The sequence below is a fragment of the Ambystoma mexicanum genome, chromosome 6q (assembly GCF_040938575.1).
Source record: "Ambystoma mexicanum isolate Mex_15411 chromosome 6q, UKY_AmexF1_1, whole genome shotgun sequence".
Classification (NCBI taxonomy): domain Eukaryota; kingdom Metazoa; phylum Chordata; class Amphibia; order Caudata; family Ambystomatidae; genus Ambystoma; species Ambystoma mexicanum.
This window is the reverse complement of record NC_090937.1, coordinates 41,997,053-42,023,662: the sequence shown is the minus strand read 5'-3', so window position 1 is coordinate 42,023,662 and position 26,610 is coordinate 41,997,053. Positions and strand designations below refer to the sequence as shown.

Here is a 26,610-nt window from a genome sequence, read left to right as displayed (position 1 = left end):
GGGACACCAGCTCGAGGGACTTCGACGCACAGCGCCCTCTATTGAAAAGATTTCCAAGGCCAGCAAGCTGGGATGTAATCTATCAAGATAAGGAATACGTCGGAGGAACATCCCATCGAAAGAACGTTACAGGGTAAGAGGTAACTTGTTCTTCTAACCTGGTCACATGACGCATTTATTTATTTATTTATTTATTAAATTTATATAGCGCGCAGGCAGCCCAGGGGCATTGTGGCACTGTTACTTGCAGGAAGACTTAGTTACAATGTGAGCAGGTTGTGCCTTGGGTTACAGTAAGGCAGTGACCTGTGATCAGATATATCACATAATACATCATACAATACAATTATGAGGGCTAGGCCATGTAATTGTTAGATGAACAGGGTCGTTTTCAGGGTTTTCCGAAAGGCGGTCAGTGAGGGTTCAGAGCGCAGGTAGCTAGGGAGGGTGTTCCAGTGTACGGCAGCGAGGTACGGGAAACTGGAGCCCCCTGCTCTGGTCCTTTTTACCCTGGGTACTGAGAGCATGCTGGCATAGGGTGATCTAGTGGGTCTTGTGGAGGAGACCAGGTGGATCCTCTGCGAAAGGTACATTGGGGCGGCAAGATGGACACATTTGTGGGTGATGCTTAGAGCCTTGAATAGGATCCTCTCCTTTATGGGGAGCCAGTGGGAAGCTTTTCTGGCAGCGGTGATGTGCTCTCTCTTGGCAATGCCTTGTGCAGCGCGTAGGGCACTGTTCTGTATTACTTGGAGCTTCTCAAGATTTTTGTTGGAGGTCCCAAGGAAAAGAATATTGCAGTAATCAAGTCGCGAGCCGGTTATGGCCCTGGCTATGTTAGTGCAGGTGTCTTTTGACAGATAAGGTCTGATTGCGTTAAGGAGTTTTGCATGGTAAGCGGCAGAGGAGGCAATGGCGTTTACTTGTCTGGTCACCTTCCCTTGCATCCCCTTGCAGACCTACTTCTTTGGGTTACATGGTTCCGACTGAAAACCTCTGCCTACTCGTGTACGCTGTATCATGTTCTCTTCTCCTCTTTTCTAGAGCAGAGCCTCGTTCTTCTAATCACACAGACTTGTGGGCTTTGCCCCTTTCAAGTGCCAACCAATCCCAGGGCTTTGCGGCCCTGCCTCTTATGACTTATTCCAACATAGCTACCAGTGTTTATTCTTCATGCAAAAGCATGCCATTGCATATAGACGAAAAGGGAGCTCATGCAAATCTTTTTCCACCTTTAACTTCTGTGCACCATGCCTGCTCCCAGACCCCTGCATTCAGCGCTGATCTATTTGATGATGTTTGGGCAGAATACATTTTTCCCTCTGCCTCCATGATCGCAGCAGGAAGACCGGTGTCTCTCCCCCACTACCATACAGAAACACCTCAAAATACCCTTGGAGATGCACTGAATAAAAGACAGAATGGATAGCAAGATATGTTAGTGAGTTATGTGTGCACCTCAAGTGACTGTCTGTGCAAAACATGTATTGTGAATTAGTCTTGACAAGTCTAACTTTATTTTTCCATGGCAACTAACTGTGTTGCGTTGTCTGGTGTAATCCTATTATGTTTTTGCATCATTCACATCTGGAGGTGTATGAGGCCCTATATGAGGAATTATTCTGTTTTCTTAATGCATTGCACAAGCACACTTGCTGACTTCCAAAGCGTTTGCTGTGATTAGTTGGCCAATCAAAACTAAACTCTGCTTTTGGCAGCACTGGTTATAAGGAATGATGCCTGATGCTGTGCATAAGTGTGGTGCCAAACACATCAGTAATCAAGGGAGTATACCATGCATACAAGCCATTCACTAGCAATACTGGAGCTTTTGATAGTGCACTTGGCATATAACTGCTACACATGTAAGGATGATCCTTATATGCTGTGACTATTGCTCCCTTACATGTAATGATTAGCATGTGTGATTATAACTGGAATACGATGGCAGTATCTACATAGAGGATGCTACTTGGTTGGTTATTGATGCACCTGGGAACGGTGAGCCGTATTTAACATATACTGACTATACCTGCTGAATGAGGCTCACAATGCTAAACGCGGCATGGCAGTAACTGGCCAAAAGCTGCTATGTTGACAAATGAAGGTAGTTGTCACGGATGGCACTCTGTTAAGAGAGGCACAGGACACCCAGGAAGGGTTTTGGGTGGTTGTGCCGAAGTAAGGTGGACAGATAAGTACACACACAGCTGAAAGTAATGAGAACGAAGAGTAGGCAAGTGTAGCAAGGAATAAGGTACAACATAATGGATTCCCTCTAGGGGTGTATGCAGATATAGGAAAAGAGTATTCCACAGACCTTAGGAAAAACTCTAGCCTTCTGCACAGTTTGCTATAACGGAGGCCCACGCTGTTTGGTCATGACTTTGAACAACAGCTATGGGTGTCTGTAACGTAAAAACGAGACAAGGGAAGGGGCAGAGGTTGCCTGATGGAAACCAACAGACAAGCTCTGTACAAAAGGGTCTACAAACAGTACAAGAGAAGATACTTGCAGACAAATCCAGGAAAAGGAAGTTGATAGCAAACCAGCAGAAGGAAATGAAGGGAAAGTCGTGTAACAGGATTGGATAGCAGAGGACAGTAAGGAGCAAGGTTGAGAGCTCAGAGGAGCAGGATAGCAATGAGCAAGCCCACAGGAGCAGGGCTGTAAGGTAGAGAGCCCAGAGGGAAAGGGCTTAGGGCAGCGGAGTAAAGCAGGTTGCACGGCAAGGAGCCCAGAAGGGCCGGGCAGCAAGGAGTGAGCCCTGGGGGGCAGGGCCGCTGACCGTAGAAGGCTGTAGAGGGCTGCTAGGCTGAGAATCCAGCGGGGCTGAGAATCCAGCGGACAAAGGCTGTAGATAGCAAGCAGCGGAGCGTGATCGGCTGCAAGGTAGGAAGGCCTGAGTACAAGGGCTGTTGGCAGCGGAGAGAAGCGGGCTGCGCGGCAAGGAGCCAGAAGGACCGGCAGCAAGGAGTAAGCCCAGAGGAGCAGGGCCGCTGACTGTAGGAGGCTGTAGAGGACTGTAAGATGCAAGGTAGGAAGCCCAGAGGACAAGGGCTGTAGGCAGCCAAAGTGAGGCAGGCTGCAGAGCAGGGAGCCCAGAGGACAAGGGCTGTAGGCAGTCGGAGTGAGGCAGGCTGCAGGGCAGGAGCCTGGAAGACCAGGGCAGAAGGTAGCAGCTGAGCATGATCGGCTGCAAGGCAGAAGCCCGGAAGGGCAAAGGCGGAGGCTGGAAATCAGCAGAGCGTGATCGGCTGCAATAAAAGCCGGAGTAAGGAGGAACCGCATACAAGATCCATAGCTCGAAGCAAAAAGGTGCTGGAAGGACTCTTAATGCAAGAGACTGAGCTCCTGCAGGCAGCAGCTTTTATACCCGCCCCCCCCCCCCCCCCGCACACAGGCAGGCTAATTAGTTGCACCTGGCTAAGCACACCTGCAGACAATCGGCCACCTCCCTCTCTGTTCCTGAGCTGGCGGAAGCAGAGGAGATCCCTAAGGCTTCTGGGGATTGTAGTTCCGAAGATAGCGAATAGGAATGGCCAGGAAAAGATGGTTATAGCCAAGTGCATTGTGGTAAGTGAAGTTTGTTGGAAAAAATCGAAAAGTACCAAAGTCTCGAAAATGGGAAATGAGGTCCATATTGATCGCCAATGTATGCGCCCATGGCGCAGGCATGACAGTAGTGCCCCGGGCTCAGGTTGGTTTTGCTGTACACCTGTCATAACATGAAAAACACATAATAAGCAGCACACAGTTAAAATGTGGTTAGAAATGAAAATATTTTGCCTGCTGAAGTGAGGTTTTATTTGATTAATTATAGCGTATGTGTTTTACATCCGTGGCATTACTTACTGTGATGTCATCCGGGTCAAGGCGCATGTGTTTTTACTTGTTGCAAGGACATTTGGAGTCCAAACATCATGAGGCACCACTTGCTCCGATATCATCAGATTGATGTCACTTCTTCTACCCCTACCATATTTGTGAATTGGTGTCCCTGCTCCATATCATTTTACAGTCGTTCTGTTTTAAACAGTGAATACATGTTTCCGGAAGGCTGTGCGTTTGACTTAAGTCAGTCTTGTCTGACTGCTGTCTCTTCTTTTGCATTGCGGTGTAGAACCATGTATATGCAGTCGGTGGCAATGATGGTGTGGCTTCCCTCTCCAGTGTGGAGAGATACGACCCACACCTAGATAAGTGGATAGAGGTTTCAGAGATGGGACAGCGCAGAGCTGGAAATGGTGTAAGTGAACTGCACGGCTGCTTATATGTTGTTGGTAAGTAGAAGTTTCAATTTATTTCAGTAAAACTGTACATGGAATTGGTGGTTAGTTAAGGTGCATGTTTGTATTGATGAACGCCTTGATATATACCATGTTAAAAATGTGTTTTTATCACATATTACATTAACTTTCATCCTTTCAATATTTGTCATTTCTTTTTTTTACCAATGTATTCAAAATGTTCAACAAACAAGTAAACACACAATAACTTAAACATATATAACTAAAACCCCCTAAAATTACAACAAATAAACCCTAAACCCACCCCCATACAAACCAACTACAATGTAATGTCCACATCCACGATCTAAGGGAAGGAAGAGAGGAAGTGAAGAAAAAAAAAATGAGTCTTCTAAATCACATTAATCAAATACAAATACTCAATTGTAATGCAATATATATATATATATATATATATATATATATATATATATATAATTATTTTGCACAAATACAGAACATAAAAAAATGTACTAATCACATGCTCCATCCAGATCCAAACTCAAGAAGGCCTCCCAAATTTTTTGAAATGGGGATTCTTTCTTCTGCATTGTTAAACCACCTTTTCAATATTGCAAGTTGGATACATTTCTTCCACTCAAGAATTCCATGTCAGAAAACCTGTTGACTTCCAATTTCCGAAGATTTGTTTTTTCGCCACTAGAGCCCCTTTTAAAACTTGGGTTACTTGATGATGACTTAAGTCCTCCATTATCATATCTTCTTCCAGGATCAATGCCTCAAAGTCAAAATCCAGATATTCCTTCAGCACTCTGTTCATCAAACCGGTAATTACTCTCCAAAAATCTCACCTTGTAGCACTCCCAGAACATATGTTCCATTGTTCCTCGAGCGTGGCCACATCCCCAACAAACGTCTGTCATGATCAAACCTTGCTTATGCGTTTGAACTGGGGTCCAAAATACTCTGTTCAGGATCTTAACTTGACGTGCCCTCCTATGTTTAAAGACATTCTTTTGATGTTCCCACACAGAGCTTCCCATCTACCTTGCGTCATTTCCGCATTTAGGCATGCCGACCATGTATCCAGGATCTTTATTTCCCTCTCAAAACCTGCTTAACAGGTTGTACATCTTAGATGCCATGTTCTCTTGACTACCTATTTCCTTAATAGTAATTATTAACTCTGAATTGTCCAATTTTGGCATATTCACTGTGTGTTTAAGACTCCTATATTCTCCATAAGTGCAATCAGCCAAGTTGTATTCTACTTTCAACTCTTAAAATGTTTTCCACCTTTCTCCTGCAAAGAAAACTTCGATTTTCCATTTTTTTTAAAATTGCTGCTGCAAACCAATTAATGTGAAATATGGTTTTGTCCTTTATCTTAATTACCGGATGAATCCATATTGAAGAAGTGTTAATTAGACCTTGCCTCAATTTGGATGCCACTTCATACGCCCTCCAGGTAGACCTAAAAAAATTCTGTCAAGGCAGAATGAGCCCCACAATCTGCACTGCAAGATTATAGGATCGTCACGTGTATTCAACGGTCCTGCCCTATTTGCCTCTACGATTGCCCATTCATCATCTTCTATAATGAACGGCATAACATGTTGCAGCGTGAACGCTTGATGGTAACGCTCAAAGTTTGGAATGTTTAATCCTCTCCTATCAGTCTGCAGTTTTACTTTCCGTAGTTTCAATCTCGAAACCTTTCTTTTCCACAAAAAAGATTGGAGTATGCAATCCACCTTCTTCAGCAGGAGAGGGGTCATACTCAGGACATAGGTTATTTTCGGTGTCATCATCATCTTAATAGTTTTTACCTTGCCTCCTAATGACAGATTGAGTGACTGCCATTGCTCTCTTTCCAATGTTTTTTTTTGCATTATCATGTCCCTGTGAATGTGCAAGTGGCTGAAAAGGCACGAATAAGTTAATGGATGGACGCAACTGCGGAAGAATATAGTCAGTGATTGAACAAGTGTTATTCTACGAGCAAACGCTATTTGTGATACATTTTGGGACCAAGACTTTACAAACCTCGGAACGAGGGCACATAGCTTGAAACACATGTCAGACTGACCTGCAATCAATTAAATTATATGCAATTTATGCACAGACTTTATTTATTTGTGCGCAGTGTGAATGTAATTGTTGAACTAGCATTTTATAACTATGGAGTAACTCGCAGTTTACCCACACCCTGCACTCGGCTGCAGCCGTCCCCGTAATTGACTTAGGTACAAGCGCTTGGGTCTCTATTTTCTCCACTTGCCACAATCTTCAGTCATGTCCATATTTAGACTCATCATTGCCCCAATATTCTTCGTGATCCATATGCCCAAGTATTTCATTTTATATGGGCACCATCTGAAACCAAAGCTCCTTATCAGTACTCTGCTGGTACAATGAGTAAGGGCAGAGCCTCTGATTTGGACCAATTTACTTTATAATTTGATACCAAACCAAATTCCTCAATCAAATTCATCAGTGCCGGGATTGATGATGTAAGATCTTGAATAACCACTAGAAGATCATCCACGTATACAGGGACGTCATTTGGGGGCCAACAGGGCTTGCAACATTTTTTTAAAGAACTTTTTTATTGGAAGCTCCTGGGCTGTGGCCACGGCCATGTGGCTTTGTTTCTGTGGTGGCTGGTTTTCTTGCTCAGGCCTCTTAAAAAAAAACAGGGGTTCCACCAGTCTAACACTTAGAGCAGTGATCCTAAATAAGAGAGATTAGGAATAACAAATCATTTGTCTTTCTGGAATTCTATTCAATAATTGCTATACTCATTAAAGGTTTATTTCAGGCACACTTCAGGGGCTGAGTCACTGATTTCGTTTGTTCTTAAACACCTCAAATTCACAGTGCAGACAAAAACGTCCAAAAAGCATTTAGAGTGGAATAAGCATCCATTTCGGACTATGTATGTTGCTTTTCGCAAGTTGTAGTTATAGCATGTTTATTTCTGCCGTTGTCTCTGTCACGATCATCACAAGACATTCCATTTCAAGTGTCCTCGGTCACTTGACAAAATCCTAGTACCTAATAGCTTGTGTACAGTGTAGAAATGTTTGGCCATAACACATAAAGTGGCCCTTGATTTAACTGTGCCACAATTCATGCTTTGTTGTAATGTGTCTATCTTTCCTCTCTCAATGGCATGCTGTTCAGGATATTTGTTTGCATGTATGAGGTAACGAGTGCCCGGAGTATGGGGTACCATGTGAGTGTGCTACGTTCCCTGCGCTACTCAAAATTCTTTAATACATAGTTATGAACCCTCCAAATGGTATGTATTTTTACAACCTCGGAAGGGTGAACAGTTGATTCTCGCAGGCTTGACATGTGGTCAACTTTGCACCAGACCTGCAGATGAACTGGCCTGCTGTTAAATCTCAGTTACCAGTTTAATGGTATCCACTACAGAGTGTAGCTTGCTTTCTGACTTTGAGAACATGAGACATGTAGTGGCTCATTTTCCAATGGCCGGCTAGATAGCTAAGCTCAGTAAGATAGCTCAGTGGATTGAGCGCTCGCTGTTGCGATGTGTGTGTGATCTGCAGGTTCGAATCCAGGCAAGGCCAACTCAGCCTTTCATCTTTCTGAGGTTGATAAATGAGTACCAACACAGGTTGGATGATATTGTATGTATATTTGCTCTAGGTGAATCACTTAAGCGTAAGTGCTATATAATAATACATTCTTATCATTTGGCCTTGGACGTCTGCTTGCATTCACAGTAATTTGGGCCTATACATACGAATATTAACGATACATATGGGGATCCATTCTTGTATGAAATGTAGATCACATTACAGTGATATCTTAACCCTGTTTTCTATAGTGTACTTAGGAACAATGCTATGTGATTCCACCCCTTGTTTTGTCAAGGGGTGAAAGGTTGTGTTCCATCGCTTCATGCAATATCACTTCAGAGTGAGGTCAAATGACATCACTTCCTGTGATTTCATCAGAGGTCAAGGGTTGTGTGATGTCACTTCCGCTACCCCTGGCATTTGGGTGAAATGACGTCCCTGGGTGTATAGTCAAAGATTTTGATGAATCCCATTAAAGTTAATTCCAATAATCCTGTTATCAGCTCTTATTGCCTACACCAGTAGTGTGGGATAAACGGCAACCTTGGTGGGGCCCACGTTGCAATTCAAATTTGGCAGATATTCATTTGTTCGTGTTAATCTCTGCTGTAGGGTTTTTATAGAGCACTCTAATCCAACTCAGGTATTCATCTTCTCAATCGTTCTCAGTAGGAATTCCCATCTTACTCAATTGAAAACTTTTTATGGGTCGAGGGAAAAGGCTACTGAGTCCATTTTCAATTTCTGAGATTCTTCCAAGGTAAGTAACAACTTCTGCATGTTTGAAGCCGAAACATATAGAACCTGCTTGGTTGGGATGTATTGATCTTGGGAGTATCTTCTCCAATCTATTCGCCAGGATTTTTTATAATAATCAAACTAATAGGTCTATAACTTCCTGTTTCCAGCTCTGGATGACCTTGTGACCTTGTTTAAGCAAGAAGGATACTGTTGTGTGTCGTAGTGTAGGTGGTAAAATACCTTTTATTTTACAATTTGCAAACATGTCTCAACAGAATCGGGTTATTTTCTGGCATTGCTCGATAAAACTCAGCTGGTAGACCATCTGGCCCTGGGCATTTCTGTGTTCAAGCTCCAGACTGCCTTCTTGACTTCTTCTAAAGTTAATTCTGATTCTAGAGTTTTTTCTCTTCCTCTGTCATTTTAATCTGCAAAGTCGATAAGAATTGGTCCATCCGATCGGGGTCCAGACTCATGCGCTCACTGTATAAATTTGTATAGAAGTGTCTAAATACCTCATTTATTTCTCTTGGATCCCGAGTCATCCCTTGACCCCTTTTTATCACACCAATTGCTCTATTCGCTTCTCTTACTCTCAAACAATGAGCCAGCAATCTTCTGCATTTCTCTCCTCCCTCGTAATATCTGCATTTTGTCCGGAAGATTGCAAACTCTGCCTTCTCACTTATAATTTTGTTTAAATCGTATTTTAATTTCATTAACCTCATCTGTTTCCCTTTATAAGATGAACCCATCCGCTCTTTTTCTAAATTAATTGAGATATTTAGTTCTTTCACTTCCTCATCTCTTTTCCACTTTTTAATTCTAGACACACTCATGGCCACCCCACATTTATAACCTTCCCAAACAGTATCAATCCCCACTTCCCCATTCAAATTTGTTTTAATATATTCCTCTGCTTGCTTCACTAAAATATTCCTTAGTTCCTCATCTCTCAAAACTGTGGTGTTCAATCTCCAAATTCTTTTTATCTGACGAATATTTGAGTGAAAGTTCTAATTTGATGGGTGCATGATCTGAAATGACGATGCCCTCAGTCTCACTGCTTATAACATTTTGTGTCACTATTCCTGATGCCATCAGATTGTCTATTCGTGAATAGATATTATGAGCTCCCAAGTGGAAATTATACTCCCTCCCTGTCGGGTGTTCCAATCTCCAAACATCTGGCAATCCGAAATCCTGCACTAACAACTTCAACGCCTCTATCTTTTTTCCTGCCATCTCTTACCATGTGACTGTTTCTATACAGAACTGGGTCCACCACCAGGTTAGTCTCCCCCCACCAACAAGTTCTTCCCCCCCCCTGTGTCTAATAAGGAGCGACCGAATCCATTGAAAAATTGTCCGCTATTTGTTAGGACCATAGATGTTATATATAGTAAACTCCAACTCTTGAATTTGACTTGAAACTGTTAACCAACGGCCCTTCTTATCTGTTTTAGATCCTATAATAATTCCCTGGAAGTTCTTTTTAAACAATGTCGAAACTCCTCTTGAGCTTGAAGAGTAGGTGGAATGAAACCTCTGTACTGCCCAATCTTTCTCAAATTTTGCAGCCTCTGCATCTGTCAAGTATGTCTCTTGTAATAAAATAATATCTGCTTTTAGATGTTTTAAATGCAACACTACTTTTTTCCTTTCAATTGGGAAATCTACCATGCAGTAAATATAACCATAAGCCTTACAGGCTTCTAATACAAGCTATCAGTGTCAAATGCAATATACATATGGCAAGTGCCAGCATTCAGCGTTCCTCACCATTCCACACCATACTTCACTCTCTCTCTTTCCCTAAGACAATCCCTGTCTGATTTCCCCTTCTATCATGCCAGCCAAAGCTCTGTATGAGTGTGTCTGTTCTAATCAATCCGGTTTAGGTCATAAACCATACTTCCCATTTGAGTCTCTCCTCTCCCGCTACTCTGCAACCAGCCAGCCAGTCAGTTTCGGGGCCAGGCCTCGCTCTCTCTCTGCCAGATCGATCTCATCAAGGTCTCATCAGAATGCTTCCCCAAGCTCTCGATCTCCCAAAGCCATTGGATTCTGCTGCACCAAGACACCTCTCCCTCATCGAACTCCATCATCTAGCACCATCTAGAACCAGTTTGAACGAACTCTGAGAGCAGCATACCTCTGGTTATACTATTCAATGACGCACACATAAATGCCTCTCTGTCTCTGTCAGTGTTCTTAACTATGAGCAATGCCTGAAAGTCTGTGTTTGCATGTTCTTTCACTTCATGTTCGGGTCATGTTCTTTGTCAATGTGACATTACAAAACATATCTCTATCTCATGGCCTTCTGTCTGTGTGTAATGCACCATCTATTCCTATTTCTCCATTCATTCCACTGTTGGCTTCACAAACTCTCTCTTTCCGTGTCTGTGTGCAAGGCTCTCCCTGCGAAAAGCACTCTCCCTCTCACCATGCAATAGAGCCCATGGCGCTGCCTCCCACCTTTTCTGTCTCCACGAACACCAGCCCAAGCCATGCTGATAAACTAGGCCCTCTCTACTAAGGCAAAGGCGACCTCTTATCAACCAAACTGTTTACGAATTCCTTTCTTTCACACTGTACCATAACATCTTCGCAGTGCCGCCGTGGTCCTGTGTGTCTTCATTCAAAATGGCTTAGGAGCCAGCTACCTAGCGTTTACACTTTCTCTCGCAAACCCAAGCACTACATAATGCAAACTTATTGCATATTCTAAGTGCAATGCATACTCAATACATGGTGTCTCTACAATGCATACATGTGTACATGTAACTGCAAAACATAACACGTGTCTCTAAATGGTATTCCAGGCCTCATTCATTCTCTATAGTGCCTAGCACGTTTCTCTCTCAGCCTAAGCGCTACATAAATGGCATAATACATAATTCTAAAAGCATCTCTTTCGACATGGCAATAACATAACTAAGCAAACCCTTCATATAACGGGGTCTATTTCTCTCTTCAAATGCATGGTAATAATGTGAATAGTATAATGTTACTATTTCATGTACTCCTAATCAGTACTAATCAGATGATGGATAACTAAACATGATGCAATGATTCCTAAATGGGTAATACTAAATAATGGTTCTCTAACAATAGGTAATGATGGGTAATGGTGTGTAATGATTCTGTACTGATAACAAACCAGGCCTCTATATTATCAGGTTCTACAATACCAAAGGTTTGGTTTCCTATACCTGTAGTCAGTTGTTTGTAGTGTTCCCAGAGGGTACCGCATACAAACTTTGCCTAACAAGCTTATGGGAGTAACTCGTTAAAACAAGTTGTGCTTACCCTGTAGCTCTAAAGTAAATGTGCTCTACAACTACCAAGTGGCCGAGTCCTATACCACAATAGTGGCTTTATTTTTATTTTATGGCCCTGGAGCCTCAGTGGTAACCAGCGTTGCCGCAGAAAACTCTTTAGTTGTTTGAAGTAGTTGGTCATTCTTTTATTCTTTAGGTTGAATGTTTACTGAAACCACTCCAGACGAGTGCTAGAATACCACACAGATATTCAATATAAAAACAAATATGCAGTTATTCGTTTATTAAAAAAACAAGTGTAATAGCCTGTGTACATGAGCCAAAGTGCACGTTTTCATTAACAAAGTAGGACCACTATATATCCTAAGGCAACAGCTCCCTCTAACAGTGACAACCGGCAAAGCTATGCAAATTGGACCACTGTATATCCTAAGGCAACAGTTCCCTCTAGTGGAACATTCTGTGCATTCGTGCAGTCTCTAGTGCACATGACTGCCTCAGAAAAACGTACATCCAGCCTTTTATCTAAAGATAACTAATTCATAGAATCGGCTGTTGCTTGAATGCACAGAGCATGTATACATGCACTCAATATCCATGCACACATCAAAAGAATAGAGGGGGGGCAAGCAAAAAGAAAAATCAGTCTCCTTTTTGTACAAGAAGCATTTTTATATGAACTGTAGACGAGTATGCGGCTGAGTGAGGATAGTCATGCTAGGGGAAATTAAGTAGTCCTAGAGGTTGTCTGGAAAAGTATAAGCGGTATGAGTCCGCTTGCTTTGCGGCCCAAAAGACTCAATCTGTAGGTAAACTTTAGAAGTGAGGTATCCAGAATTTAATACATAAGCAATGGCAGGGGAGATTGTTAAAGGTGGGGCAAGTAGGCAAGTCCTTGGGTCTGCCAAAGCAGGCAATAAAATGAGAAAAATGTTTGGGTTATGGAACTATTTCAGTGTTTGAAATGTATTTTGCGATTTGCCATGGGGAAGACCGTATATCTTTTGGTGGTCTGCCATGACCTACATTGGCTTTTGATATGGGAAGTGAGCAGGGAAAGACTTTGTGTTAGGGATGAAAAGGATGTGGGAAGGCCAAACAGATTGGAGGACAAGTAGACTACTTAGAGGACAACGCTAGGAATAGTAATGCAAAGTATAAAGGAGACTAGGAGGGAGCTGGGAGACATTTTGTCTGTAATTGGCAGAGCTATGAAGCCAACAGTGATGAAAGTAAACCAAGGGCATTCAGGGTTCAAGACAGCATAGGTGTGTGAGTTTATCAAGACCCTAACAAGGAATAGGGTGACGATGTCCAAGGGATCAGATCTGAGTTTGGAATGATAACCAATTTAAATGAGGGCCTAGGGCAAGGAAATGTATTCATTGGTAGAGAGAAGTATGTAGGGGTAAAGGAGGTATGGGTGGACCTGGATTGACCAAGGATGCGCAAATCCACATGAGTTAAGCAGAGTATACAGTACTGTTATGTAGTTTTAAGCAGGAGTACCATGGACTAACGCATATATTTGTGAAGCTTGTCGAATTTGCTTAGATCACATGCTATGCATAGGCCGACATCTAGTGGAAGCTGCAGAGTATTAGTTGTTTTAGAAACTCAAAGGGACGTTGACACGGCGTGCCAGTAATACTATCCCTAGTGTGCCGTCTATTGTAACCATGGTGCTTCACGCGTCAAAATCCCTCAGATTGTTTTTTTCCACCATCATAGTCGGTCGCATATCGCAGAGTTCCTTCTTGGCTGTCGCCATTGCTTAGAAAATAAACATAGAATATTCTTTCTGTCCTTTAATATTCGTCCACCGCAAGTTCTTCGGCAACGGCATCTAGGATGAATTACCATCATCGACTAAGTCAACTCATCTCGCCAAACCTTTACATGGCCTCGGAAGGCAGCATCAGGCCTCGGCCCTCACAGTAGGGAGTGTGGGCTGTGGTTCCTTCTTTAGTCTCTTTAAGAGAATGCATATTTCTTTCTCCACCCACTTATTTCACCAGGATGCCTTCCCCATACATAATGCAATCTGTCTCCCAAGGGATCACGCTGTAGGACAGTGCAAGTCATGCAGACTGTTCAGGCCCAAAACACTCGAGGACTGCAAAATAAAACGCTATGCCCACCACGCTATGCAGGTCGAAGCCGCCTTGGTTGTCGAAGGAGCCTCCAGCGATCGCAATGATGCTGAGGGAGATCAGGGTCCGTTGGATACCCGCGTGCAAGCCCCCAAGCCCAACAGGCAGGCCGGCGGTTCTGCTACTGGGACGACACCCGGCAGCACTAGCACGACCAAGTCGCACCACGCAACACACCTTGAAAGGCCGAAAGTCGACCACAACGCCAAACGAAAAGCCACACCTGGCATCAAGGGGGAGGTCCGAAGTCCCCTGTCCTGTGGGCCATCGTGTTCATAGTCGCCACATGACAGGACCCCGAAACAGACGGGCAAGTCAAACAAGTCTGTTTCTGACAGTGTCTAAAACAATGAAGCCCTCACACGGCAACGACCGGGCCTTGAAAGATGCGTCAACAGTCCCCATTGCATGCCGACTGACAACCGCCGAAAGACACGTTGGAAGCTACACAGAGCTCGAAAATGAGCGTGCTCAATAAGAAACACGTCCCAGACAAACTGTTACAGAACAGGAAGTAGGGCTCAGGGAATATGGCCCAGCAAGAGGGCACAATTTCAGGGGCTATGCACCATAAAACACCCCCTGCACCAGAATGAATACCCACCCGCCGTCCCTGTTCCCCCAGTAATCCCAAGTTAATTTCATTGGACGCAAGATCAAATAGATAGTCATGAGGTGCATGTCCTCCCTAGCTAATTTCTTTGATGACCACCCCGAGGTCTTGCAAAACCTGCAGAGTGCCACACACAGTGGGCCAGTACCTACTCAATGCGGACCAGCTGTTGTCCAGCCTTCCACCAAAAGAGCCAGCTAAGACCTTGCAGCTTGCAGCAGGACTTGGGGCAACATGCTCATTGTTACACCATGCAAGACACCCAGGACCCTGGAACTTACACAGGCCCAGACGACCAAGAGGACATGGGCGATGTCAACCAATTCTATGATGACGACGAGGATGTTTGTCATTGGAAACAAGATGACACAGAGCAACACAGGTTCGAACCCAGGGTCCACGCTTAACCCCTTAAGTGCCACCGCCGAGCCGGCTCGTCAGTGGAAACCGCTCCAGGTTGCCACCGACGAGCCGGCTCATCGGTCTGGGCACTCTGCTTTGCTCGATCCCTGCAATGCAGGGATAGAGCAAAACTCTAATCCAACCCACAGGCTATGTGAGGGGGAGGTCCCCACACATGGCCCGGGAGTTGGATTTCCTTCAATTTCACGTCGGCGTGCGTGACGCACGCCGACATGAAATTGAAAGTAAATTCACTGCGGCAGCCATTTTTGGCTGCCGCAGTGAAAACGGAAGGTGAGTGTTCACCTTACTCTGCCTCGATCTCGGCTGTATTTCAAGCCAGAGATCAAGGCAGATATCGTTGGAAAGGGGAGATCCTCCCCTTTCCAACGATACCTTATGTGACAGTATGACAGTAAGCGGCCCCCTCTCCCCCAAGCCCCCAAAGCATGGGCCACAGCTGTGGAGACCCCTGGGGGCAGAGATCTGCCCCCAGGGGTGAAAATAAAAAAAAAAGAAATTTCAAAGGGAGGTGGGAGGGGTTTGGGACCCTGTGGCCCACTAGACCACCATGGATTGTATAACAAATGGTGTCTTTGGAAAGGGGAGATTCTCCCCTTTCCAAAGACACAATTTTTGAAGCATTGCTGGTCACAGATCGGCGCAGAGCGCTCGATCCGTGACCAGCAATGGCCACTAGACACCAGGGATTTGTTTGTTCGTGGGGGGGGCTGCTTACAGTAAGCAGCCCTCTCCCCCCCCCGGACCCTTAAGCATTGGGGCACATATCTAATAAACCCTGGGGGCAGATGGCTGATCATCTGCCCCCAGGGAAGGGGGCAAAAATAAAAATAAAATAAGGGACTTTTGGGTGGGAGTGGGGGGGGCACTAGCCACCATGGATTTATTTCACAGAAAAGGGGGGTGGGCCTCACCCCAAGGGGAAATGGGGGCATCCCTTGTAGCCCTCCCTGGGGGCAGATATCTGGTTTTAGGAAGGGGCATCTGCCCCCAGGGAGGGCTGAATGAGATGCCCTCCCCTGCATTTGGTGTAGGGGGTAGAGGGTCACCCCCATTACATTAGAAAATTACCTGGCGGTTTAGGGTGTCCCTCAGCCCGCCCTAAAGTGTAGTGTACCATTTTCCATTTTTTTCTTTGTTTACAAAACATGCCTTGGCGCAGAGGAGCACATTGATGTGCCAATCTGGTGCCAGAGTGCCCAAACCTTACTGCCCCACCCACTGGGGGGCCTGTCCCACCATTTTTGGGGGCCCTCTCCCCCCACCCCAAATTGAGGGGGGTGTACCTCACGCAGCCGTTTGTAGGAGGCCCAGAGAGGCCTGCATGAGGGGGGAGAGGGCCCCAAAAAATGGTGGGACAGGCCCCCCAGTGGGTGGGGCAGTAAGGTTTGGGCACCCCAGCGCCAGATTGGCACACCAATGTGCCCCTCTGCCCCAAGGGTAGTTGGGTTACCAAAGGAAAAAAGTTAAAATGGTGGAACGCTTTTTAGGGTGGGCTGTGGGACACCCCAAAGGGTTGGGTAATTTTCCAACTGGATGGGGAGTTGACCCTCTCCTCCCCCCCCACCCCCCAGCCGCAATGGAGTGGGTGCCATGTCATGCACTCGGACCAGATATCTGCTCCTAGGAACGGACACCTGAGCCCAGGGAGGAATGCAGGACAGCCCCCCCCTTATCTGCCCCTGGGGAGGGCTACATAAGATGGGCCGCCCCTCCAATTTGGCCATGTGTGGATTCCCACGAGTGTCCTCTTTTGGGAAAAGCATGGGGTTCCCTGTTTTCCTTGCTGGCTTCGACACTCTAGGCCCAAATCTATAGGTTGCCCACATGAACAAAATGGTCAGTAGCGAAAGGCTTGGGGTTACCAGTGGGCTACCATTTTCCTTTTGCGCCCCCGGTAGGTGCACCCACACATGTGAGGTACCGTTTTCATCGGGACACATGTGGGGACGCGGGAAGGTAGGCCATGTGTTGTTGGCGGTGTGTTTCGGTGGCTCTTACAGGAAAAAACCACAGGCTTCTTTGTACATCATTTTATTGGCATTTTTTTTTTAAAAAACCCAAATTTTCCCCCTTTTTGGTTATTTTCTCTCACCCGCCTACAGCAACCTACGACCGCCTACATGTGGGGAAAAAAAGGAGCCAAATTTGGCCAGGATATCTTATGTAACAGAAAAGTTACAAGCCATTGAATGGCCAAATACCGAAATCACCAAAAAAGGCCCTGGCACTGGGGGGAAATACCCATGGCACTTAAAGGGTTAAATACCTCTGGGTATTAAGCGTGTTATAAATAACTTATCATATCATCCAGTCACTAGATCACTCAGACCCACCGTTGGAAGACTCACCAGTGGATAACCAAATACAGTATAATGACGTGCTCCTAAAGGCGGCTGAGCATTTCAAAATCAATACACAAGAGGATCACGATTTTTTCGAGGACATTCTAGGAGGTAAAAAGTAATCAACCCAGTTTATCCCCCTACTTCAATTAGTACAGAGTCGCATGCAAACCTCTCTGATTACTCCTAATCATTTAACACAGGCAGTCAACCCGCGCATTGAGACAGTATGCTGGCCAGCACCCTCGGACCCCCTTTAAATCAGGGGGACATTTAATACCTGACTCCTTAGTGGTAACAACTACTAGAAAGTGAGCAGGTACACCTCTGGCCTCTTCTGATGCCCCTCCTGATAAGGAGAGTAAAAAATGTATACTTTTGGAAGAAAGGTAGCCTCTTCTGCAACTTACCAGACTAGAATCGCTAGTAACACCACTTTATTAGCTTGTTACAACGGTCACAAATGGGATGAGATGGCCGTGCAAATAGCTTCAGTTCTCCAGCATGGGGTCAGGCATGGATTCACATGCTCATAAATATTCCCCGTCGTCAGGCTGGGAATCCTCGGTAAAGAAAAAATCGGTGTCAGTTTTGTTTCTGATGTGTCTTTCTTAGTAGTCACCAATCACTGATCTCTGGGTCATACTGCCCCCAGCTAATGACTGCCCTCTCCCTAAGCCCCTCCCCTGGCAGCCATCCTCAGATTTTTATCGCATGTTCAAGTGTTGGGAGTCCTCGTGCTTTAGCCCTCGAGCTTTTACTGCGTTTTCACGCTTTTTCAGGAGATTTTCTCATTTTTTCGGTTTAATCGAGCCTCAAGCTCCACCGTTTCTACTTCCGATAACGGGGACCCGTTTCGGAATTCTTCTACACCCCTCAAGGGTGAGGTTTTCGTCGAGTTACGCTTCTTGGAGGATTCCAGAAGATCTGTGGCCTACCTCAAAGGACATGGCCCAGGACAAGGGAAGCTCGACGCCCGGCAAGCTGTTCAGGAGCTTCCCGGGATGCGGATTGCAAAATGTTTTCAAGGAGGACGAGCATTGGAGATGTCTCTACTGCCTTCATCAGGACAAGACGCATGTGGAGAAGGACTGTGTGTTCTGCAAAAACCTGTCGGAACGGACCAAGCAAGATCGTCGTTCCCACCTCGCCGCCTGTCTGGAGAAGGGCACAGAAGGTGTTAAGGTGAAGAAAAAGTCTGAGCGGTCTTCTAAGTCCTGTGAGGGCGCCCCGGCGACGGGGGCCCAACGGAAGGCCAAGCACTGCGAGTCCGCGGGCACCGGGAGCGCCGAAAGTTCGGGCTCTTCGGCTGCCAGGCAGGGCGCGACTTCCCCGGCATGATCAACCACGAGCCAGCGCTCTGGTACGGGGAAGAGGAAGTCAGAGAACCCGGGTAAGGTTCTGGAGAGGCCCCGGTCGATCTCGAAGGGAGCCGAGGAGGAGTGAGGCGATGACCCTCCCCCCCAAAACGAAGGCCCAGGACGCACCTAAGGTGGTGACGGCCTTGATCCACCCGGCAAAGGCCTCTATCGAGGTTGTCGCAGCAGCCCTGGCAAAGCCGGCAGAGGCTACGCCAGTGGAGGCGGCCTCGGGGCCCAGTGTTTCCCTGCCACCGCGGCGGGATCCTCTTTCCAGACCATCGTTAAGACCCCCGTGAAGACCCTGGTGGAAAAAGAGGGGGGGTGGTGGCAATTACGGACTCGGATTCAGTCTCCGAGGAGGATCCGGTCGAAACCGTGAAAGGCCTCAACGAGAGGTTCGAAGGCCTCAACGAGAGGTTCGAGAAGGTTCGATCTCAGGGGAAGGTTCCTGCTGATGTGATCGAAGATAGCGATGATGGCGACGAGGAGGGCCCAGTGGAGCAGCCATCCCGCCCGTCGCAGCCATTGCCCGAGCCCCAGGATAGCTCAGCGGCCATTTTGTTGGCGATCCATTCCTTATGTACTGAGATAAGGACGAGGTTACCACGGACCCCGACGGAGGATCCAGAACCAGGACCATCGGGAAGCCCTCCGAACAAGCAGAGGAGAGTCCACCCCGCACCGCCCTTCGTGCCCACGAGGCCTGTGGACACCTCATCCCCCTCGCCGGACCCTCTGGATGATACGGCGATGGATACAGCGACGGGGACGGACGACGATGGCAGCGATGATACAACGGACATTCCGTCATCACCACCTCCCCGCCCCCTGCCTCGGGTCTCTCCGCCCGACGAAATTGGCTCTTTCCACGCCATGATAGCCAGGGCATCCGAGCTCTTCCAGCTCTGCCCTGAGGAACAGAAAAAGGAAGGTTTTCTTTGCCAAAGACGAGAGGCCAAGAGAAAGACGGTCCTCGTGGTACCGTTGCTTGACGACATCTGGGACGAGGGGCTGGCTATCCTGAAGAACCCTTCCACAACACCCGCCAAAAGGGACAGGTACGAGAAGAAGTACTGGGTCCCTGATGCTGCCCCCTTGTGCCTCAGGGCCCAGTCCACGCCGGACTCAGTCGTCTCGGCAGTGGCCAAGAAGAAAGCGGTGGGTGCGGCGGCTTCAACTTCCACTTCCCTGCCGGACAGCGAGGGCAAGAAGTTGGACTCCATGGGACGACGAGTCATCTTGTCGGCGGCGACGACGATTAAGGCGGCCAATGCCTTAGCAATTGTGGCCTGTTACGACAGGGAGCTTTGGTTCAAGATAGCTCCCCTGCTAGACTTCCTACCGGATGACAAGAGGGCAGAGGCCCTACAGATTCTGCAGGAAGGGTGAGGTGGCGTCGGATCACGCTATAACGGTGGCAACGGACATTGCCGATACCGGATTTCGCCAGCTGGGCAACGGGGTTTGCCTCCGACGACGGCTCAAGGCGACAGACTTTCGCCAGGACGTCCAGACCAGAGTGTTGGACATGCCGTTTCGACGGCAACAACCTGTTTGGGAAGACGGTGGACGAGTCCCTCCAGGCCATCAAGACTGACACAGCCCGAGCCGTAGGAGTCCTTCAGCAAAGGCGGCCCTTTCGGAGCTCCGGAGGCAGACAGGGAGCCTCCAAGGGATCCATCGGTGGCTCTTCTACTTACCGCCAGGCGGCCCGCTCCTCGTCCCAGGAGGCCTACATAGGCCGCGGCAAGCAAGGGGAGGGTCTTGCCGCCGTCATTAAGGAATCCAAGGCGGCAAGGCCTCTTGCAAGCAGGACTGAACCGGCCGTAGCGTCGGGCCCCCACCGAAGTTCGTCAGCGTGTGGGAGTCCAGCTCCACCGACCGTTGGGTGCTGGGCACCCTGGCCCGCAGACACTCGCTAGAATTTCAAAAGAAATGTCCTCGCATTCCTCCCGTGGCCAGGAAGGAGAATCACGTCCCTCAACTGCTTTTGAAGGTAAGGGCGATGCTCAAGAAAGGTGCCATCGAGCTCGCCCCCAAGAGGCTCTGGGGCTCCTGAGTATACTCAAGGTACTTCCTCGTCAGAACGAAGACAGGCGGTTGGCGCCCCATCCTGGACCTGCGTTGGTTGAATAAGTACATCAAGGCACAGAAATTCAGGATGGTCACCCTCCAGCACGTGCTGGGACAGCTGGAGGAGGGCGACTTCCTATCGTCGTCGGACCTGGAGGATGCTTACTTCCACATCCCCATTCTAAAAGGACACAAAGTTCCTCAGATTCGTAGTCCAGGGGCATCACTACCAATTCAGAGCCCTGCCGTTCGGATTGAAGTCGGCACCCAGGGTGTTCACCAAGTGCCTCGCACCAGTGGCGGCGCGGCTGCGCCTGCAGGGGATCCACGTCTACCCCTACCTGGACGACTTGCTAATCCGTGCAAGGTCAAGAGAACTCGCCGTCAAACACACAGCGAGGACCATCCGCCTGCTCTCGGAACTGGGATTCGTCATCAACTACCCCAAATCCCACCTGGTCCCTTCGCAGGTGGCACTGTTTTTGGGAGCGAAGCTCGATACAGTGGAGCGATTGGCATCTCCGTCGGAAGAAAGGACAAAGGCCATTTTGGGCAAGGTGCAGCGTCTGTTAGCCACAGACGTGGCCAGGGTGAGGTCCATCAAGTCCCTCCTCGGGATGATGTCCTCATGCACCTACCTTGTGCCCCTTTGCAGACTTCGGATGCGTCCGCTACAAGAGTTCTTCGACGCCCGCTGGATTCAAGCGGCGGGCAGCTTGAAGACGGGATCCCCCTCGACGAGGAGTTCCGTCGGTGATTCTATGGTGAGGTACCCGTGCACACCTCACGGCAGGCACGGACTTCCAGACCCCGGCGTATCAGGAGACGGTGACGACAGACACCTCCCTAGAGGGATGGATGGCCCACACCGGAGATCTCCACGCAAGAGGTCTCTGGCTCCCGGAGGAGAGGTCTCTCCACATCAACATCCTGGAGCTACGATCCGTGTTCTGGGCGCTCAAACCGTTCCTTCTGTCCCTCAAGGACAAAGTGGTGAGGATCTTCACCGACAACACCACCACGATGTTCTACATCCAGAAGCAGGGAGGCACCAGATCCCCAGCCCTATCCAAGGAGGCCCAGGATCTGTGGCACTGGGCCGTCGCCCAGGGGATGTTTCTGGTTCCCTTCCACCTGGCAGGAATATAAAACACCATTGCCGACTCACTCAGCAGGGAGCTGCGCTTGTGCCACGAGTGGGAACTATGCCAGGACCAGGTGGATCGGCTCTTTCAATGATGGGGCAAACCCCAGATCGACCTGTTTGCGACGGCGACAAAATCCAAGTGCCAGAGGTTCGCCAGCAGGTTCACACAGCCGAGGAGCATGGGCGATGCTTTCTCGTTCCCTTGGGACGGCCTGTTCCTGTACGCGTTCCCTCCGTTGCGGTTGCTGCTCCGTCTCATCAACCAGCTCAAGAGGTCCAGGTGCAGGATGATCATCATCGCACCGGTGTGGCCGAGACAGATCTGGTTCCTGGACCTTCTGGACTTGTCAACGTCCCCACCTATCAAGCTGGCGACTGATGCAGATCTTCTCTCCAGAGGAGGAGGCGCCATTCTTCATCACAACCCGGAGTCGCTGAACTTGCAGGCTTGGCTCCTGCAGCACTAGAGTTTGGAGGATACGATATCCCGGCTGACTGCAGAGAGGTCCTTGCAAAAGCCAGGGCGTCCTCATCCCTCAAGTGCTATGGACATAAGTGGAAGAGGTTCTCTGGTGCCGTGCACAGAAGATAACCCTCTGTGGATTATGGCCCCTCAAGTATTGCCGTACCTACTGTCGCTGGCCTAAGCTGGACTGGCGCACGCCTCCATCAAGATACATCTGGCTGCCATCTCCTGATACACCAGAACTACAGGACAGGCGTCCTTGTGGTCTCATCGCCTGGTGAAGGAATTTATGAAGGGACTATTCCGATCGTTCCCGCCGGTGAAGGCCCCTGCCCCGGCGTGGGAGCTCAACGTGGTGCTGACCAGGCACATGGGGGACCCATTCGAACCTATGCATTCGGCGCCGCTGAAGTTTCTGTCATGGAAGACAGCATTTCTCGTGGCCATCACCTCTGCACGACGAGTGGGAGAGATCCAGGCCCCATCTTGCAAGCCTCCATACTTGACTTTTCACGACACGAGGGTAGTGCTGAGGACGCACCCCTCCTTTTACGCCCATGGTGCCGTCGGACTTCCACCTCAACGAGCCCTTGGTGTTGCCAGTTTTCTTCCCGTCGCCTTTGTCTCCGGCCGAGAAGACTTTGCACTCGCTGGATGTGGCTAGAGTGCTGAAGTTCTACGTGGACCGCACGAAGAGTTTTCGGAAGACATCACAGCTGTTTGTGAACTTTGGACCTGTGAATCAAGGGAAGGCTCTCTCGAAGGCTTCCATTTCCAGATGGCTCTCCGGCTGCATCATGCACTGTCACCGGTTGGCAAACCGACCGCTGCCTGGCCGTCCGAGAGCCCATTCGACCAGAGCGATCACTGCAACCACGACGTTCCTGTCTGGCGTGCCCCTGCTGGATATCTGCAGGGCTGCTACGTGGAGGTCGACGCACACCTTCACAAGATTCTACTGCGTCGATCGGGACTCCAGGGAGGAGTCCAGGGTCGGCCAAGCAGTGCTGCGCGACCTGTTTGCTTAAGGTGAGCCTGGTGAGGAGGTAAGAGATGCTTAATGTTGAGTTGTTGTATTGCTTAATGTTGACCCTGTTGCCACCTCCTGTGGTTGTGCATGTTTATACTGCTATGTATTCTTATATTCATGAGCATGTGAGTCTATGCCAGACCCATGCTGGAGAAGGAACAAGTTACTTACCTGTAACTGTTGTTCTCCAGCATGGGTCTGGCATGGATTCACATGCGAACCCTCCCTCCTTCCCCTCTACGGCTCTTCACTTGGTCATACTGCCACTTTACATGCTACCAAATCTGCGGATGGCTGCCAGGGGAGGGGCTTAGGGAGAGGGCAGTCATTGGCTGGGGGCAGTATGACCCAGAGATCAGTGATTGGTTACTAAGAAAGACAGATCAGAAACGAAACTGATACTGATTTTTTTCTTTACCGAGGATTCCCAGCCTGACGACGGGGAATATTCATGAGCATGTGAATCCATGCCAGACGCATGCTGGAGAACAACAGTTACAGGTAAGTAACTTGTTCCTTCCAGAGCCCCTTAAAACACAACTGTCACTCTCCATTGCAGAGGGTAAACAAATGGCAAATTGCATCCTCGAAAACAACTTGGATGGGGACTGGCCACCAGGGGGCGCACAGAATGTTAGCCTAGCCCATGTGCTCGCGGCCTGTGAGATCTGGAAAGTGACCTGAGCCCCCCACTTCTAGGACCTCCCCCCCCCCCGTGGCATGCAACGCTGAGGACCTGCAGTAGGAAACCCCCCAGACCCCTGAGCTTTAACAGGCCTGATCGGTGCCACAGAAGAGGAATACGGGCTGGCTGCGCTGACAAGAACGTGAAAGCAACTTTCCCTGCCGCAGTGGCCAGCGTACCCAATGGAGTGCTGCACAAGAGCGATGTGCGGGACACCCTGGGGCTCTCTCCTCTATGCCACAGGGTGAGGGACACCCTGTGGCGTAGAGGAGCGAGCCCCCCCTGGCCAGGACACCACAAGCAGCAGGTGGGTGGCCCCCATCTGGTGACCCAGGTGGACTGCTCCCTGCCCCCCCCATCGCCCTGCGAGTTCAGGGCAGTGGGCCCTCCCCCACGGAGCAAGTCTGAAGAGATCTTCCCTGCACCAGCCACCACAGAGGCCCAGGGCCTTTCTTGCTGAGGCCCCACCACAGTTGGGGGCAGAACGGGAAGGGACCCAAGGGATCTACACATTGCCCCCCCCCCAACCCTGCAGAGAGAGGCCGTGGACAACGCAGGCCTGAGGCCCCTGGACCCAGGTATTACCAGTGCATCAATACACAGGGAGGTGTGGGCCCCCAACACTGGGGTTTGTGCCTGACCCTTGGAGACAGTGGGCAATAAGGAGCCCCCGCTCCTCTGCGAGACACAGTGCATAGAGGGAAGCCCTGGGGGGCCAGAACAGAGGCGAACTGGCTCCAGGAGCATCACAGGACGAGGGCCTGACGCAATCGTAAAACTTATTTCGGGGATTGACTCCATAGACAAAATCAAAAGGATACAAAGAGCGGGTGGCACCCCTGGGGGCCCCAGATCTGTCCTGGTTGGCTTCCACAATTATTCAGACATGGTCAAAATTCTTCAGGGCAAAGAAGGTGGGGCCCGTCACCTATGGGGAAGCCAGGATCACAATCTTTCAGGATTTGTCATCACTGACCCTCGCCAAGAGAAGGCTCTGCCAGCCCCTCACCAAGTGGCTCAACGCCAAAGGCATTCCATATTTATGGGGGTTCCTGTCTCAATTTCTTTTGAAATCGACGGACATGGGCATAAATTGGTTTCTGAGGATGAGATCAAGAGAGACAAGGATGAACTCCTGTGGGATGCAGACTCCCTCGTGCTCGCAGGAGACAGGCGCTGAGGGAAGACAGTGGCACTTAAAGGCCAGAGAAGGAAGGGGGAACCAGGGTCCTGGAAAATACAGGAAACTGAGTACATCCCCTGCAGCCGGAACTTGAATTCTCCAAGAAGCGCCACGTAGATTTGTAAATCAGCCCAAAGGTCAGGAGAGGGTGGGGTGGAAATGCAGAAGGATCTGACTGCATTGTATTTACTGAGGGGACGAGTACCGGGGGTGGATTGCAAGGGGGCGTGGGTGTGTTGAGGCAATCCCATGCTGTTGGTTTCAAACTTGGAAATCAGGGGGCAGAGTAGGGGCTCAAAGATTCGAGGATGCTATTGGAAATGACCTGTATGATAGGTCAGGTTGGTGGTTCAGCCTTATCCTAGGATGGATTTTGGGGGCGGGCCGAGTGCCAAGCTGGTGGGGGGATGTTGGCTCTTAGTTATGTTAGAGTGTGGTTTGGTTCATGAAAATGTGTGCACAATACAGAAGCATAGCAAGTGGAGTAGAGGGGGCATTGGCAGTGGAATAACGTGATGACAGCGCCTACTGATGAGCAGCAAATGGGTGCTCTGAGTAGGTACCCTAAACGTAAAAGGCGTTAATTCCCCTACAGAGAGAGATCATTGGTGGCGAGCGAATTGCGTAGGTCAGGGGTTGACGTCCTCTTCTTGCAAGAGACGAAATTAAGGTGGAAGAGTGGAGAATCCCAAATGGGGCGGTGGGACACAAAATCTGGAGCTCTGGCCCCTGCAGGAGAGCGGGGGTCGGTATCCTGGTACGTAGGACACTCAGAATGGTGGTCACATAGGTGTGGTCAGATGTGGATGTGCGGGCCCTTCTGGTATCGGGAAGCATCCGGAAGGTGAACTTTACGTTCACCGCGATCTACGCACCCAAACAGGGACAACTGAGATCCATGAAGGGTACACTCCCCAAGATAGTGTGAGAGCTCAGGACACCTGGTTCTGGAAGGTGACTTTAACAGCTGGGCTGATGTGGCAATGGACAGGGAGTCACACATGAGGACAGGGGCTTCCGAGGCCAGGCCCTGGCGGGATTGGGGAGACATTAAAATTGCATGTGCATGATCTGAGACACACATGGCATCACTTCAACCGCAGGAGAAGGGCTACACATTCCCCTCCCCCCACATGGAACTTTCACAAGGATAGATTACCTATACATTTCAAGAGATCTATGCGAGGTCTTTCTTGGACTTATCACGAGCTGGTGACGATGGACCTGGGTTGGCTGGGAAT

At 48.7% G+C, this 26,610-nt stretch overlaps 1 protein-coding gene across 3 annotated transcripts in view; it reads left to right on the top strand.

Annotated features, from left to right (window-relative positions):
* The window catches only part of KLHL8 (kelch like family member 8), a 789,397-nt gene that overhangs the window by 680,538 nt on the left and 82,249 nt on the right, over window positions 1-26,610 (top strand). For all 3 annotated transcript variants that reach the window (XM_069630444.1, XM_069630445.1, XM_069630446.1), the window contains one exon: window positions 4,125-4,284. In XM_069630444.1, the coding sequence (XP_069486545.1) occupies window positions 4,125-4,284 (160 nt within the window). The remainder of the gene's footprint in view (window positions 1-4,124; window positions 4,285-26,610) is intronic.